At 55.5% G+C, this 15,199-nt stretch overlaps 7 protein-coding genes across 7 annotated transcripts; 3 read left to right on the top strand and 4 right to left on the bottom strand.

Annotated features, from left to right (window-relative positions):
* Window positions 1-88: 88 nt before the first annotated feature.
* B0T15DRAFT_550866 (uncharacterized protein) lies at window positions 89-732 on the top strand (the record flags this gene model as incomplete). The annotated part of the gene is made up of 3 exons (XM_062870258.1): window positions 89-229; window positions 283-635; window positions 690-732. Exons 1-3 carry the CDS (start codon window positions 203-205, stop codon window positions 730-732), a joined length of 423 nt encoding a protein of 140 aa, XP_062724426.1. The 5' UTR covers window positions 89-202.
* A 644-nt stretch (window positions 733-1,376) lies between these two features.
* On the top strand, window positions 1,377-3,394 carry B0T15DRAFT_572781 (serine/threonine-protein phosphatase 5; the record flags this gene model as incomplete). The annotated part of the gene is made up of 6 exons (XM_062870908.1): window positions 1,377-1,783; window positions 1,853-1,933; window positions 1,995-2,430; window positions 2,504-3,109; window positions 3,172-3,296; window positions 3,356-3,394. Exons 1-6 carry the CDS (start codon window positions 1,634-1,636, stop codon window positions 3,392-3,394), a joined length of 1,437 nt encoding a protein of 478 aa, XP_062724427.1. The 5' UTR covers window positions 1,377-1,633.
* A 393-nt stretch (window positions 3,395-3,787) lies between these two features.
* On the bottom strand, window positions 3,788-4,264 carry B0T15DRAFT_391594 (uncharacterized protein; the record flags this gene model as incomplete). Its single annotated transcript, XM_062864597.1, has 1 exon — window positions 3,788-4,264. One exon carries the CDS (start codon window positions 4,262-4,264, stop codon window positions 3,788-3,790), a length of 477 nt encoding a protein of 158 aa, XP_062724428.1.
* A 1,207-nt stretch (window positions 4,265-5,471) lies between these two features.
* Window positions 5,472-6,329, top strand: B0T15DRAFT_113688 (uncharacterized protein). Its single transcript, XM_062861535.1, has one exon. The coding sequence runs from the start codon at window positions 5,635-5,637 to the stop codon at window positions 6,175-6,177; it is 543 nt and encodes a 180-aa protein (XP_062724429.1). The 5' UTR covers window positions 5,472-5,634; the 3' UTR covers window positions 6,178-6,329.
* Window positions 6,330-6,484: 155 nt separating this feature from the next.
* B0T15DRAFT_572782 (kinase-like domain-containing protein) lies at window positions 6,485-8,925 on the bottom strand. Its single transcript, XM_062870909.1, has 4 exons — window positions 8,463-8,925; window positions 8,314-8,395; window positions 7,698-8,257; window positions 6,485-7,645 (listed from the first exon to the last, which is right to left on the bottom strand). The coding sequence occupies exons 1-4, from the start codon at window positions 8,609-8,611 to the stop codon at window positions 6,745-6,747; spliced, it is 1,692 nt and encodes a 563-aa protein (XP_062724430.1). The 5' UTR covers window positions 8,612-8,925; the 3' UTR covers window positions 6,485-6,744.
* Window positions 8,926-9,075: 150 nt separating this feature from the next.
* B0T15DRAFT_524885 (uncharacterized protein) lies at window positions 9,076-10,213 on the bottom strand. Its single transcript, XM_062868805.1, has one exon. The coding sequence runs from the start codon at window positions 9,751-9,753 to the stop codon at window positions 9,295-9,297; it is 459 nt and encodes a 152-aa protein (XP_062724431.1). The 5' UTR covers window positions 9,754-10,213; the 3' UTR covers window positions 9,076-9,294.
* Window positions 10,214-10,533: 320 nt separating this feature from the next.
* On the bottom strand, window positions 10,534-15,145 carry B0T15DRAFT_550882 (uncharacterized protein; the record flags this gene model as incomplete). The annotated part of the gene is made up of 8 exons (XM_062870259.1): window positions 10,534-10,958; window positions 11,027-12,280; window positions 12,338-12,491; window positions 12,547-13,610; window positions 13,672-13,738; window positions 13,796-13,930; window positions 13,994-14,932; window positions 15,005-15,145. The coding sequence occupies 8 exons, from the start codon at window positions 15,143-15,145 to the stop codon at window positions 10,675-10,677; spliced, it is 4,038 nt and encodes a 1,345-aa protein (XP_062724432.1). The 3' UTR covers window positions 10,534-10,674.
* Between the last annotated feature and the right edge of the window lie 54 nt (window positions 15,146-15,199).

Consider the following 15,199-nt stretch of genomic DNA (forward strand, 5'->3'; position numbering starts at 1 on the left):
GTGAACACAGCATTCGGTGCCTCGTACATCCGTACACTTTACTAAACGACGTCCGATCACCCCAATGTTCAGCTGGGCCTTAATCAAGATATCTCACAGTCCATAGCCCAGGCTTGCAGCGCCTATCGATCCCTCAGGTATATTTGGTTGAGTTATTCGGCAATCCATCTCTTGTCCGCAATCGCCCAGGGGAGCCGACGCCATGGGCGCAACAGTCTCGGCTATCAAGGTGAGCGCCCGGAAGCCATGTATGTTTCGATTCCTGCTAAGACCGCTTGGCAGACCCTGATTGTCCCGGCAATTGTCTCGCTCCTTCTTTTCCTCATCTCGACTTTCGTACTCGTCCCCTTGTGGCAACGATACCGCAACCGATACAGCCAGTACCTCCCGCTCGAAACGATATCGAACCAAACACTATCACTTCGCGCAAGGATGCAAGGCGCGATGGCCCGTTTTATGACACCGTCAGTGTGGAGAGCTAGAGTTTCCGAGCGCGTCGCTGTGGCCGAGCGAGGCTCATTCGACTCGGAAGAGGGGGAAGAGCTCAGCGAGGTGGATGAGCCTATCGGAAGGAGGGTCCTGGATCAGCAGAGGGGTAGTAATACTATCGACAGCTCGAGGAGACTAAGTAGAGAGTCGGTGTGAATGGCCCACCCTGCTAGCGGACTCCCACGCTAACTGTCCGGCAGCTTGGAGGAAGGGTTCATGGACGATAGTGACGAAGAGGACTGAAGCGCCAAGGGCTGGTAAATCGTTTCTGCATATGGCGTCCAAAATCAAGGTACAAGATTTCTCGAGTCAAGGGGGTCCATCTCTCTGGAGTTGGTGGTACATTAACGGCACGGGTTTGATACCCAAGACCACAATAGCAGTGCAACAGCAGCCTGGACATATCAACACCAGGTCCTGCCTCTGTTTCTTGCACTACAGCAGACGGCCTTATTTACCCTCATTAAGGTACCTTATCTTAGTTGGTGCACCACCACGTGCATACACGTCGAGGCGGGGCGAGATCTACAGATATAGGCCTATGTACTTCGTACTAACTCACTTCTTTCCTCCTTTCTACCCATTCCCATTCTTCCTTCCCTTTGATTTTAGTATCTCCTTCTTTCATATTTCAGTTCAATGCTATCTTATTGACTCCTTGCCGACCTATATTTCCGAATACTTAGAACTCCTTAGGTGAATACATAGGGCAGGTACCTAGTATTTGTTTACAAAAGCCGAAAACACTCATCATTCATGTTCACTTAGGTAAGGCTGGATATCCGTCACATGTCCAGCCCTGCTCTGCTCCACAACAGCGGATACTGTACAACAAGCATGCGGGGTGTATCATTGTAACAGGATTATAGCCCGCATCGTCTGCAAGCCAAGATTCTTGCCGCCGATTTGCGCAGGCCCAGCCCAAGGCAGAACTCAACCGAATTTCTATCCAAACTTGCGCGCGGATTAAAGTGCGCTTACCCAGCACCGTGGCTTCAGCGTCTCTTCCTGAAGGTTCTTTCCCTGAGTTGCGTCCTAACCGCTTTAGCGATACCGTGATACCTATTGAGACCTTCTTTTCCCAAGCCCGCGCGTATGTTCCGGTATTCCAGGTAGCCCATACCCGCCCCAGCAAGCAGACAGCATGGCCACCCCCGAGGAGAAGGCTACGGACCTTAAGAACCAGGGCAACAAGGCCTTTGCTGCGCACGATTGGCCGACTGCGATCGATTTCTACACCAAGGCCATCGAACTGAACGACAAGGATCCCGCCTTCTGGTCCAACCGTGCTCAGGTAAACCGCTACCGTTGCGCCCGCTCGGTCATTGAGGTCGCGTGACTAATTGCGCGCGTCTGGCGGTAGGCATATTTGAAGACAGAAGCATACGGTTTTGCGATCAGAGACGCCACCAAAGCCATCGAACTGAAGCCGAACTTTGTCAAAGTGCGCAATGCTCCCGTCCCGGATCGAAGCGTGTCGCAAGGCTGACGGTCTGCGACTCTAGGCCTACTATCGGAGAGCGACAGCATACGCGGCCATTTTAAAACCCAAGGATGCCGTTAAAGACTTCAAAACCTGTGTCAAGATCGACCCAAGCAATAAGGATGCCAAGCTCAAGCTCATCGAGTGCGAAAAGATCGTGCGACAACTCGCCTTTTTCGCCGCTATCGAGGTAGGGGACGAGCCGTCCGCAGCCGAGGGGCTCGATTTGGACTCGATTGCCGTGGAACCCGCGTACGACGGTGCCCGGTTAGAAGGGGAGATGACACAGGAGTTCATCGACGACATGACGGAACGATTCAAGAACGGAAAGACATTACACAAAAAATATGTCTACCAGATTGTTTTGGCCGTCAAGAAGCTCGTGTATGATGAGCCCACCATGGTTGAGGTCGAGATTCCCGACGACGTGGAGCTCACGGTTTGCGGTGACACCCACGGTGAGCCCTAACCCCTGTCCCCATGTACCATGTACACCGGAAACAACCCCACGTGCTGACGAGCTGCCTGCAGGCCAATACTTCGATCTGATGGAGCTTTTCAGGTTAAACGGTGCGCCAAGTGATAAGCACTGGTACCTGTTCAATGGCGACTTTGTCGACAGGGGTTCTTGGTCGACCGAGATTGCGCTGCTTCTCTACGCCTACAAGTGGCTACGGCCGAACTGCTTCTTCATCAACCGGGGCAACCATGAGACAGACGACATGAACAAAGTCTACGGCTTCGAGGGCGAGTGCAAGGCGAAGTACAACGAACGCACCTTCAAGCTGTTCTCAGAGAGCTTCTCCGCGTTGCCGCTGGCTACCCTGGTTGGCAATAAGTACCTGGTGCTTCACGGGGGCCTCTTCTCAGACGACAACGTCACCCTAGACGACATTCGGAAGTTGGATAGGCACAAGCAGCGGCAACCAGGGCAGGCTGGACTGATGATGGAGATGCTGTGGACGGACCCCCAGCCTCAGCCCGGCAGAGGCCCGAGCAAGCGTGGCGTGGGCATGCAGTTCGGCCCGGATGTCACCAAGCGGTTCTGTGAAAGGAACGGCCTGGAGGCGATCATCCGCAGCCATGAAGTCAGGATGGACGGCTACGAGGAGGAGCACGATGGGAAGTGCATTACCGGTATGGTTACCATATTATCTGACCTCGCTCGACCGGCGATGCTGACATGGCGTGACCCGAAGTCTTTTCGGCGCCCAAATACTGCGACATGACGGAGAACCGGGGGGCATACATCAATATTGGCGCCGATTACAAGCTCAAGTTCTCGCAGTTTGACGCCGTCCCGCATCCCAACATTCGACCTATGGTGCGTACCTGCCAAGCCAAGCAAGGAGTTCAACAGACTGCTAACAAATCTCCGCATAGGCTTACGCCCAGAACTCCTTGATGTCTTCGCTGATGTAGGCTTCTATTCACAGGTGGAGGAGTGAAGTGAGGCGGGCTCGCCCGCAGGATCAACAGGTTGCCGCACGCCCCATTGGTGAATGCCATGGAACGGCTTGTCAGATCCTTGGTTAGACTGATCATGACAGTGCTGTTCCTCCGGACAATCCCGGATAAGTACCCACGGAGTACATATTATCCTAGTCCGTCGGATCGCAGCCAGAACACGTCAGAGCCGGAGAGCAAGCAACCGAGCCGATAGGGCTCCGGTTGCGCAGCCCTGCCAGATTCCCTGGCAGTTGGGCATCGCATGGCATAGCTGCCATACCTCGCTCACCAACCCCAGCTCGATGCCCCTGCCGTGACCTAGACATCGAAGCATCATAGCTTAGATACCAAGAAGAGGGAAAACTCTCAAATCAAATTCCTCCACAACCCCGCCTGCTCCTCCCGTCCGATCAAACTGCCCAGCCAATCTCCACACGCCCTCAACTGCAACAGCATAGTCCCTCCTCCTGCTTCCCCCGAACTGGGAGGGAGCCCCGGAAACGCCGTAACGCCCGCCGCGAAGGCGGCTAAATCCTCGCGCGGCACCCGCACCCATGCTGACTGGCCCTGCACAAGGAGGATGTCGATCGGTATGGCGGCGCCGGTGTCGCCAAGGAATTGCCGGAGGGCGGCGGTGAGGTAGGAACGCACTTGCAGTGCGTCTAAGCCTGTGTCTGCCGAACGGGCTGGGGATGGTGAGAAAGCCGATGTTGCCAGCGAGAGATGGGCGTAGGCGAATGGTGGGTGTTTGAGAGTTGCTGTTGCGAGAGTGAAGGTTTTCTTGGATTTGGTTCTTTGGGACGACGGCTCAAGCTGTGTGGTTGTGTCGTGGTCGAGGTCCATTGCCTCGGCGGCTTCAGGGCCGGACGTGTGTGGTTTGTTTGAAGTCATTCTAGGTCCGTATGAAGGGTAGCCTTTTTCTTGGTTTCGATGAGAGGTGCGAGTGGTTGAAGGAGGTAAGATATAAACCGCAAAGCCTCAAACCACACTCTAACGTGTATGAGCCGTAAATGGTGAATGATCGGAAACGGCACTTCAGTACTCGACGCCCCAACACTGCTCTAAGGCCTTCTCTGCCGCTGGAAACAGCTGCTGAGTGTTTAAACGTTTGTCAGGGATCGTGTGCAAGGCGAGCAAGATATTCCATACATCCATTGAGTTCAAGTTTTTGTCATGCAGAAGCTGCTGTTACCATAAGTTACGTACAGTACATAAGGTACCCAAGGTCTTGTATTGTACCTTACAGCAAGCGCAGTTGCATGTATTGCACATATGTTGAATACAATAATGGTGTAAAGCGCTGTTGTAACAATCGGGATATAGCCCCGATTGACGAATACCCCAGATCAACCGCCAAAGATCGACGTCATGCGTCTGAAGTGGAGGATCTGCAGACGGCGAGGTGCGCAGAGGAAGGTGCACTTTGAAGATATGAAGCTGCGTATGAGGCAACCACAGTCTGCACAGAGTCGTCGTTTTGCCCACTCTCAATGGATCAATTCTCCGGGCGCAACCCTTAAAATCAGACAGTTCACTACACTCTCCCAGCAAGTGCCCACTACAAAGAATGCTATGCAACCCGGAAATACCAGCATCCCTGGAAGCCCAACACTAACCCGCATATCCTGTCCTCTCTTCAGCCAACAAGCACTTACTGGCACAAATCTGGAGCTATGGGCTCGTCCTTCCTCGTTCGGGTCCCCATAGATAGGAGGAGCTGGCCAGGCAGCCCTGCCCTAAAGGCCAAGAATAAACTAGCAGCCTGACGGCTACGCATGCGGTTGCTGGCGCCATGGATGTTGAATTCTCGGAAGCCGTCCGATCTATCGGGAAGCTCCTCATTCGAGCTGTCTCGTTCCCAGCGGTCATACTCGCTAAGGCGTGCTATACAATCCTAATTGCCCCGGTGCTGAGCAGTCTGTTGTTCCCGTTCGTCATCGCCTGGCGATTGGTGACCTGGCCGATAGAAGTGATGAGACCCTATTATGATGACATCTTTGTGAGTACTTTCGTGGCTAGTTCATTATTCAGAACGTTTCTGATATCCTCTATCTAGGTACTAGCCATCTGCGTAAGTCGCACGGAGAGCCCTCCATCCTCACCGTGAAACCCGCCAGGCAGCCCCTAGCCTAACCATCACCCCTCTCCAGAGCTTAATTCTCGGTGTAATCAGCCTCTTCATCAGCACCATACTGATACTCGTCTGGGTACTCATGCTGAGCCTATCCGCCTACTGCTTTCCGTGGCTGTCGTCTGCCGAGGATGAACAGACCGAACCACCGCCTCCTGCGGATTGGCGCAGCTCCAGACAGGGACCCAAGCACCGACAGCAACGACGCCAACAACACAACCTAGAACGACCACTGTACCACCGCTCATCCAAATCGGGACGAACCAGCACCAGCAAGGCACAGCCATACTACCTGCTGCAGGACGAGCCACTGTCATCAGACCAGACAAGCCCAACAGCAAGCAGCAGCTTATTCAACAACGTAGGCACAAGCGAGTCCTACTCCCCTTTGCTAGCTGTGAGCGGAGACCTGGACTCGGACTCGGACCTCTCCCCGCCAAGCGTTAGGGACAAGGGGGCGGCATTGAGGTCGAGGAGGAGGAGGAGGTGGGTCAGGAGGGCAATGGCTCAGCCGTCGCAGTCCGCCGCTGCCACCGAGGGCTTGCGCCGGCGAAGGACGAGGACAGCGCTTGGGAACCGCGTGGAGGTCGATGATACAATTCATGAGGATTCTTTGTCGGGTTAAGGTTGGAGCCAGACGTTGAGTGGGCCTACCGAGGGTCATGGGTTGTAGGTGAACAAGAGAGGTTATGTCGTGAACGAAGGCACATTGGCGGCTTGGATCTGGTCGTTTACGAGTATGCATTCATATGGGTTGTTGGTGGGTGAGTGTTTGTTACCGCAGTTCCAAGCGAGTGTATGTATGTCTACCAGCCGTGAAAGGGGCCAACGAGCCCACGATCGGTGAGGATGGGACAACCCGTCATGGGAAATCTTGAGCGAATGGAACACGGAAGGAGTACTCGTTAGTGTGCAATCAGTCTTCAGTAGATGTGTCGCAGTCGACTCGCCAGCTGGGAGCGACTTTATACATTACCTATGGCCGCCTATGGGCTCAGAAAGGCAGTGCAGAAAAAGTACATGCTGCTGCCTCGGGCGTGCTGCATCACACAGTCCTACTCCCATCATCATGAGCCAATGCCCACACGCTAGGCCTATGTCCCGGCCAATGCAGCCACAAACACCCATCTCAACCCGTCTTTCGACGAAACCCTGCCCTACCCATGGGAAGACTGTAAACCGGCCCGTGGTACTACCTACGGTACATGTCGCGGTCTCTGTCTCTGTCCCTATCCCTGTCCCTATCGCGGTCCCTATCCCTGTCGCGGATCGGCGAGCGACTCCTACTCCTCGTCCGGCTGGTGCGTCCCCGGTCGTCATAGTCTCGCCTCCGATCCCAGTCGTGTCGCCTATCGTCCCTATCATCTCTCCGCCGCCGATCATCCCTCCTAGGCGCATCACGGTCGTAACTCGGGATGTACGTGTCGACGTCTTGCCGAGCCCCGCCTCCTCCGCGAGGTCTCCCACCACGGTCCCTGCCGTCACCTCTGTAACTGTCGAGGTGGTCGTCAGCGGGCGGAGGCGGCCGAGGCGGCAGCCCACGGTCTCTATGCCATGCTGGTACGCGCTCTTCCGGGCCCCGACTATTGCGTGGGTAGCGACTGCCGTTGACGCCGTTTCTGCTGTTGAACCCGTCGCCGCTGAAGGAGGCGTTGGGCCCGTCATGCGGGCCACGGCCGACGGTACCGCCCTTTGGAGCCGGCGGAAGTGCCGCTCTTCTGTCATGGAACTTTCGCCTATCAAGTTCGTGACTCTCTTCGAAAGATGGGAGTTCGTGAGGTTTGGCTGGTAATGGCGTGGTCCGGAAGTAGGGGTGTTGCAGAGCGTCGATCGCATTTATACGACTCCGCCAGTCAAGCTTCAGAAGTTCCTTGAGAAGTGACACCGCGACTGGAGCTTGGTCCCTGAATCTCTGAGTCAGGGTCCCCGGTCTGGGTTGCGGCCGCAAGGCCTCTGCGCCCGGCAGCGATCGCCAGCCGGGCATGTTCTCGTCATTTGGCGTTCCGCAGAGCTCGAAGATAAGTTCAAGCTGGTGGCCGTCGCTCTCTCCCGCAAGGATAGGCTTGCCCACAAGCATCTCGCCAAACACGCACCTGTCGACGGTCAGTTGTCGGCTACGCGGAGGAATCGGCTCGCGAGTCTTACCCAACGCCCCACATATCGATGGCTGTAGTGTAACGCTTGAGATGCATCAGCAGCTCAGGAGGTCTGTACCAGCGGGTCACTACCAAGCTCGTGTAGTCACGGCGCCCCTCGCCACCGCCCCTGCCAGGCTTCGGCACTTCTCCGTCATAATGCCTCGCGAGGCCGAAGTCTGCAATCTGGAGGATGCCCTTGTTGCTGATTAGAAGATTGGCAGCCTTCATGTCCCTGTGCAGAATGTGGTTGTCGTGCAGGTACTTGAGACCCTCGAGCAGCTGGAGCATATAGCACTTGACCTGGGGCTCAGTAAAGTGCACCGAGGGGTTGTCCAGCAGGCCTGAAAGGTCATGATCCATATAAGGCGTGACCATGTACATGATTGGTCTCTTCCGTTTGTCGTCTGACGAGCATGTTAGTGAAAGGTCGCAGAGACAACAACTAGACGAATGGGTCGACTTGCTACTCCTTGTTGGGTGTTCGATAGCCATGTCCTCTAGCCGTAGGACGTTCTTGTGAGAGAGAAGTTTAAGAAGCTTGATCTCTCTGAGAGCGGTGATCGGGAACTGCAGGCTGTCAGAACAAAACCAGAACGGCGAAAGCACTGCGGACGGCCACATACACCATCCTTCTCGTTGTGCATGATGATCTTCTTGAGCGCAACCAAGGCACCGGTCTTTTTAGATCTCGCGCGATGGACCTCGCTGTAAAAGGTCAGCAGGCAGATCGGAAGATGCAAATGGGATGCGAGATGCCCGCTCGCAACCTTACCCGAATGTGCCCTCGCCGAGCTTGCCCAGGACCTCATAGTCGGTAATGCGCGAGCATCCCGCAAAGCTATTCCTCGGGCGCTGGTGGGCAATAGCGAAACTGCGCGGGGAAACTGCGCCAGCGGATTCCCTGGACTCGAGGACACTCATGGTCGCGCCAAAGTGCCGTTATCTGGTCAAACGAGCTGAGCCACTACCTTCGCTGCGTTAAGTGCTCGGTGGGACGTGGATTGGCGACGCGCTTTGCGAAAGGGTGTACTGTGTGTAAAGTGCAGGAGCCAAAGGGGAAGCGAGAACCCGTGCACTCCTCAACCAGGGTTAATAAACAACATGGCAACGCGGAGATATCAACTTGCGTTTGCCACTGATGTATGCACGGTGGAAGATCAGGTGAAGGATACACAGTGTGAAGCAAGTTAATAATGAGAAAGGATGAAGGTCGCAAAATACCTAAGGTACCCGGTAGTTAACGTTACAGGTAACTATCTGCCTACATCCGTACAGTAGGTACCACTGTTACCAAACGTCCGTGCAGCACTGCGCTTGGTTATGTGCCTCGAAAGAATTCATGGTATTCACGGCTGCCCCATCATGATCGAACTTGAAATATACTACTTACCGTAAGGTAGGTATCGAGCCTATCTGGTTACGTCTACCACCCTAACCCTGGTCAATTGGACCTTCATTGGCACTGCACAATAAGCCGACCTGAGGACCTCAAACGCATCATCAATCAAGCGCAAACGTGACGAACCACATCACGCACCGCCCTTGCGCACCGCCATTGCGCACCGCCAATCCAACTCGGGAAAGGTTAGGCAATCAACTCACCCTCAAGCTGCGCCGAATTGGTTCTCACAGCACCGCCGCCAGACGCAGATACGGACACGATGGCCGGCGCCGGACCGCACGTTAAACCTGTCCACCAGTTCTTGGCCAAGGGCCTCGGTGCGACAATGTGGTTCTGGGTAGGTTGTGGGACATTGCAACAAGCACGGCCAATTGTAGGGTGAACTGCTGACCGAGGGCTCCAACAGATCTTCTACAGGGCAAAGAAAGACGGTAATGACGATCGACCCGCTCGAAGACAAGCAGCAGCTGACACGACCTCGCAGGGCCCGTTCTTCTCGGCTGGAAGCACCCTTGGGAGCACTAGAAGCAAGATAGAGTTGGACGGCGGATTTGCTGCGAAGAAGCATTGTACATACCACACACCGTACGATACGGCGCTCTCGGGGACCCTCAAACAAAAAAGAGGCTGTTGATTCCAGTTGGCGACTTTGCCCACCCATGTTGCACTTCCTTACGATTGTGGCTTGGAAAGCCTGAGTTCCTGCTGGGCCTTTCGATTGTGGAAGAAGGTTTTCTACGCTGAGCTTCTCTCAAGCCCTGAGAGGGGGCCGGGGGATAGATCGATCCTAGGCTTGGTGGCTTGCCCTCCTTTCGTATTTCCGCACTGCCATCTTATGTTGCGTAACTCACCATTGGCATGCTGCGAGAACTTCGAGCCGGGAGTCGTTGTAGTCCCAGTTGTCCTTTAGTTATGTAGTCAGCGGAGTTCCTTCTTGATCCCGGCGAGCAGAGTACCTAGGTAACTACTAGTAGTGCGGCATTCCGCACGAGTAGCGAGCAGCATAGCGACTCTAAGGAGGAATGCTTACATGCTTCCTCTCCTTCGGTTTTATTGAAAAAAAAAAGTGAGCAAAGCCTAGAACAAGAAGGAAGTACAAAGCAAAATGTCGTTGTAGTGGCGAAAGCTCACCGGCTGGCCCCTTCGCGGGGCTTAGCCGGCTACGCAACACCTAGAGGGTTTACTTCGAGTCAAATCCAAGCGGACCAGCCACTAACCGGCTACTCTGGTGTCTCAGCAAGAGCCAAAGCTTTCGCCGGCGTGCCCGGGCCTGACCTCCTCCGTTGACCGCTTGGCTAACTACCGTACTTCCATGGGGGAGATCGTTGGCATAGTAGACTGCGGAACTTCCCTATCAGGACTTACGGCCCACACTCGCTATTTCGTCCATGTACCAGCCTGGACTAGGTGAGAACCTGCGTCACATCCTGCTTACAAACCACTTAATCTAGGTACTTCCGACTTAACTGTCTTCCTTCGCTACTGTATACCACTTACCTGTGTGGTTGTCGAAGAATCCCATGCAATGCTTAGCTATTCACATCGATCAATCATTTCCTCGTGATGTTCAACTCTATAAACCCTAAATCAACATCTGCTCCTGTATGAGCTTGTACTGCTTCCTCTCCTTCGGCTGCTTCAGCACCGCCTGCTTGGTCCTCCCAATCAACCGTGCAAGCGGCTGGAACGCCCAGTGCTCCCCTGCCCACGCCAGAACGAGGTAGAACACTCCGAGCCCGGCGATGAACAACTTGAAATCCCCGCTGAGATACGTGAGCTGCATGAAGCTGGATAGCCAGCCTGGCGGGCTGGCCACCATGAGAAGCGTGAAGCTAAGAGTGAGGACGATGGTAGCAACGAATGGCCCTGGAGACTGCTGTTAGCATAGGTAGTAGGTATCGAGACGCAGAAAAACAAGAGGTAAACAAACATACAGTTGTGCAACGCAGAGACTCTGAAGGGACGGCCTGCGTTGAGTACCACGCCCGCCAAGATGTATTCGAAGCACGACGTCAGGAACAGCGCCGTGTTCTCCGAATTCTCGATGTTTGACTTCTCCGGGTTGACGACGGGTGGGATGAACCAGGGCTGACGGCGCACAGAGATAAACACCAGCGCCTGGATCATGACGCAGATGTATATCTGGCCCAGTAGCGGCGTCAGGACCTTACGCGAGACCAAGTCGACGGTCGGCCTCTTGCGGGACAGTTCAGGGAACGGCCCGGCCCAACTCATGAAGACGGCGATCGGCAGGATGAGTGCCAAGTCGATGAACAGAAACTGGAAGTCGCCGAGATTGGACGCCGAGGCGTACAGGAAGCTAACCGACGTGAACTGGATGGCCGAGTACAGGCTCATGTACTTGAAGCAGCTGAAGCTGGTGACGAGCGCCGCGCGGCCCTCCCGGATCACCTCCGGCACACACCGAATGTCAAAGACGCGCGACGTGAAGGGAGCGGCGACGGAGGCTTCGGCCTCGGAAAGCGAGATGCCCACATCGGCAGCCTTGAGCGCGCCGCAGTCGTTTGCGCCGTCGCCGCAGAAGCCGCACGAGTAATCGATGCTCTGCAGCTTCTCCACCAGCTCGTGCTTCTCGTCGGGCGACATGCGCGCAAAGACCTTGCTTGTGACCAGCATCCTCCGCATCACCTCTGCAGGCGCAAAATCGACCACCCAGCGGAAGACATCCCCGCTGACAGCGACCGAGTAGTTGCGGAGATTGGAGATATCGTATGGCAGGGAGGCATCCTCCTCCGGAGGAGGTGGCAGAGGAAGCAAAGTCTTGGGGTCCAACCGGTACGCCTGATTGTCTATGCTCTCCCACTGCAGACTGGCGTTTCCGTCCCTCGCGTCGCCTGTGAGGAACCGAGGAATGAAGCAGTGCGCTGCCTTGCTGATCATCCCGCATTCCCTCGCCACGCTGATGGCGGTCAGGATGTTGTCTCCAGTGACCATGACGGCGCCAATATTAGACTCGAGCAGCTCCGTCAGCACTGCTGTGGTGGTGGGCTTCAGCTTGTTTTCGAAGATGATGAAGCCCACAAAGTCCAGGTCAGATTCCACCTCGTGTCGCTTCATCTTCTGCGCCTTGACCCAGCTGAGCTTCTTGATGTGCTTCGTCGCACAGCCGATCACACGATACCCCTTGTGCGTGTACTGCGCCAGGAGCTCCTCGTAGTCGGCGGGGACTTGCGGCATGTCAGCGCGTCGAGACTCCTGAATAGGCAGAAGGGCCTAGCACTCACATGTCTCCGATCTGCAGATCTCCCGCATGCACTCCGGTGCTCCCTTGACGTAGATGTCTCCACTAGGACGCCCAAACCTCCTCACAATGACACTGGCCCGCCGAAGTTGTGAGACGAACTCAAAAGCCTTCAAAACGCCGAGCTCGAAGGGAACCTATGGAGCGTCAGCCGGACGAACAGGGAAACAGGCCGAATACTCGACTGCCTACACTTTGACCAGAGCCGTGCTCAACGCCGTTGGCCAGCTGCTTCAGCCCAGGTGGCGGCCTAGCAACGGAAGGGCGAAGGTTCCCTTGCTCTTCGTCATCAGCGGTGCCGCCGCCGAGATTCCCCTCCTCAAACGACCACCCTGTGAATTCGAACATCTTGAGATCGAGAGGGTCGCCGACTGGCTCTCCGTCCACAGTTCGGAGCGAGTGACAGGTTGCCATTGTGTAGAGCGCTGCACCTCTCGTATCGACGTGGTTCTTGCCTCCGGCTGTCAAGTCTCCCTCTGGGACAAGGTCGGCTGGTTTAGTAAACAGATCGCTGAACCTGTTGTTGGCCCGCGAAACAACTCGCACACCAAGAATGTCCAGGCCCTCCTCCGTCAGGGTTCCGGTCTTGTCGAAGCACATCAGGTCGAGCTTGCCAGCCACATTCACTCTCTGTGGGCTGATGCAGAAGATCTGCTTCGACTTCAGTCGCCTAAGCGCGAAGTTGGTGCCGATGGTCAGGGTTGCGGGCAAGGCTGGCGGGACAACAATCGTGATGAGATCGAGTGCGCGGATAACGATCAAGTGCCATTCCAGTCGAAGTCTGATGAAGTTGACGAACGACGCAGTGAATCCGACTAAAGCCACGCAGGCCATCACAGATATGTACCGAAACGAATCCCTGTAGAACTTGAAGCCCGAGGGCTTCGGGAAGAGCATCGAGCGGACCAGGGCGCCTTTGGTGGTGTTGAAGCCCGTCCTGACGACCATGGCAAGCGCCACAGCCTCCTCGCCCTGGTCTTCCTGCGGGCGCCGAGCACGGATGATCTTCGTCCCGCAGAACAGGAAGTGCTTGGCCGCCTGTGGAAGCATGGTGGACGCTGCCAGATCAAGCTTCCGAAGCGTCTCGTCAGTTGCGGGTGTCTTGGACACCGGCACGGATTCGCCGGTAAGCATGCTCTCGTTGACTATGCAATCACCGCTGAGAAGAAGGCTGTCGGCAGGAAACTGGACGAGACCCGGATCGCTGACTTCGTAGACATCGCCCGGGACGAGATCACTCGAGGAGATATACCGCCCTGAGCATTGTCAGTACGTTGCCTACCTACCTGCCTTACGCGAAGGGGCAGCTGGACATACAGAAGCCGTTCCGGAGAACTCTGACGTCGCACACGAAGCGAGATATCTCTCGCAGTCTTCTCATTGTCTTGTCCGGTCAGCATATTCCAGATCAACATGCCCTAAAAGGCTCGCCTGGACTTACGGATCTTGTTTCGAGTAGTGTCGCCGTAATACTGCCCGCAGACATGAGGAATATGGCGATAGCATAGTAGTAATACTCATCGAGGGACCATAGGATCAAGCTAGCGATTTGGAAGACATAGAAAGGATGGAACACCTAATTGTGATTAGGCACTCCCGTTCCAAAAGTTTGGTGCCGGGGGCGGGGGCGAATACTTACCTCGTCAACCAAGAGCCGAAACATCGATTTCTGTTCAATGTCGATGAGATTGTCGCCAAAGACGACGTCTCGGTGACTCTTTTCCTCGCTGTCAATGCCTGCGCGGATTTCCCGGACGTTTGACCATAGAGGGTCCTTCCACCCGTTACAGATAAGGAACTTGTCTGTAAGAGGATGGAAGTAGAACCGAACGTAGCGGTAGTTGATCATCCGGAGGTGCTGCAGAATCGGGTCCGGGTCTTCGTCCATGAGGTATGAGTTCATTTTCCCAGGCGCCCCGAACACCGTAGACAGAGATCTCCCATAGGGAGTTGAGTCCACCTCCAGTATCGCCATCTCATTCCACTGGTTCTCGACAACGACCCATCTGCAATCCCTGAGCGGTGCCGGCTCGCCGACCAACTTGACATGCCATCTGGGCAACCAGCGGAAAACAAGCCAGGCCACGCCCAGCGTACACAGACAGAGCAGCATGTAGACGGCAAGGCCAATAGGGCTGGTCCGGAACCCGGCAATTGCGACGTACAGGTCCTCGTTTACCATGTACACCTTCTGGCTGTAACGGTTCCCGCCGTATCCACTGCCGGCCGATATCCCGCTGTCCCGCCTGAGAAGCCTGCTGTGAACCGAGCCCCTGTTAGATTGCGTCGAAGCCCTGCGCAGGAACACATGATCGTCGTAGGAAGCATTACGCTCCAGATCGGTCGAATCCTCCTCCTGCTCTTCACCAGACTCGTCTTCAAACGGAAACTCGTCCAGATCGCCCAGTGACGCCTGCCGCCCGTCGGCAGAAATAGCGAGCGCCTCCCGCTCTTCGGCATCTTCATCCTCTTCTTGGTAGAAGGAGAAACTCTTTGTGGACTCGCGGTCGTAGGGGCGGCGGTGATTGAACGCAGAGACACTCGACGGGAGGGACTCAGCGACAGGTCCGGCAAAAAGCTGCATTCCCACCGTGCCATCTGTTAGCCATGCTGTCCAGCTGCAAAAGGGGCCACAGCACTCGTAGCGGACCTCGTCTTGTGCCATCTCCACGTCCTCAAATATGCTTGCGTTACTCTGGTTCGTCCCCAGCCGGTAAAATCCGGGCCCGTGGCTGGTCTCCGGCGTTCGGTCGAGGTCCCCATTGGGGACCGCATCGTCGTGTTTGTCCATCACCGTTTTTCCTCTCAGGACTCGGAATTGTGCCAAAGTCTGGTGCGGCGCGTA

The sequence above is a fragment of the Chaetomium strumarium genome (assembly GCF_033439665.1).
Source record: "Chaetomium strumarium strain CBS 333.67 chromosome Unknown B0T15scaffold_2, whole genome shotgun sequence".
Taxonomy (NCBI): domain Eukaryota; kingdom Fungi; phylum Ascomycota; class Sordariomycetes; order Sordariales; family Chaetomiaceae; genus Chaetomium; species Chaetomium strumarium.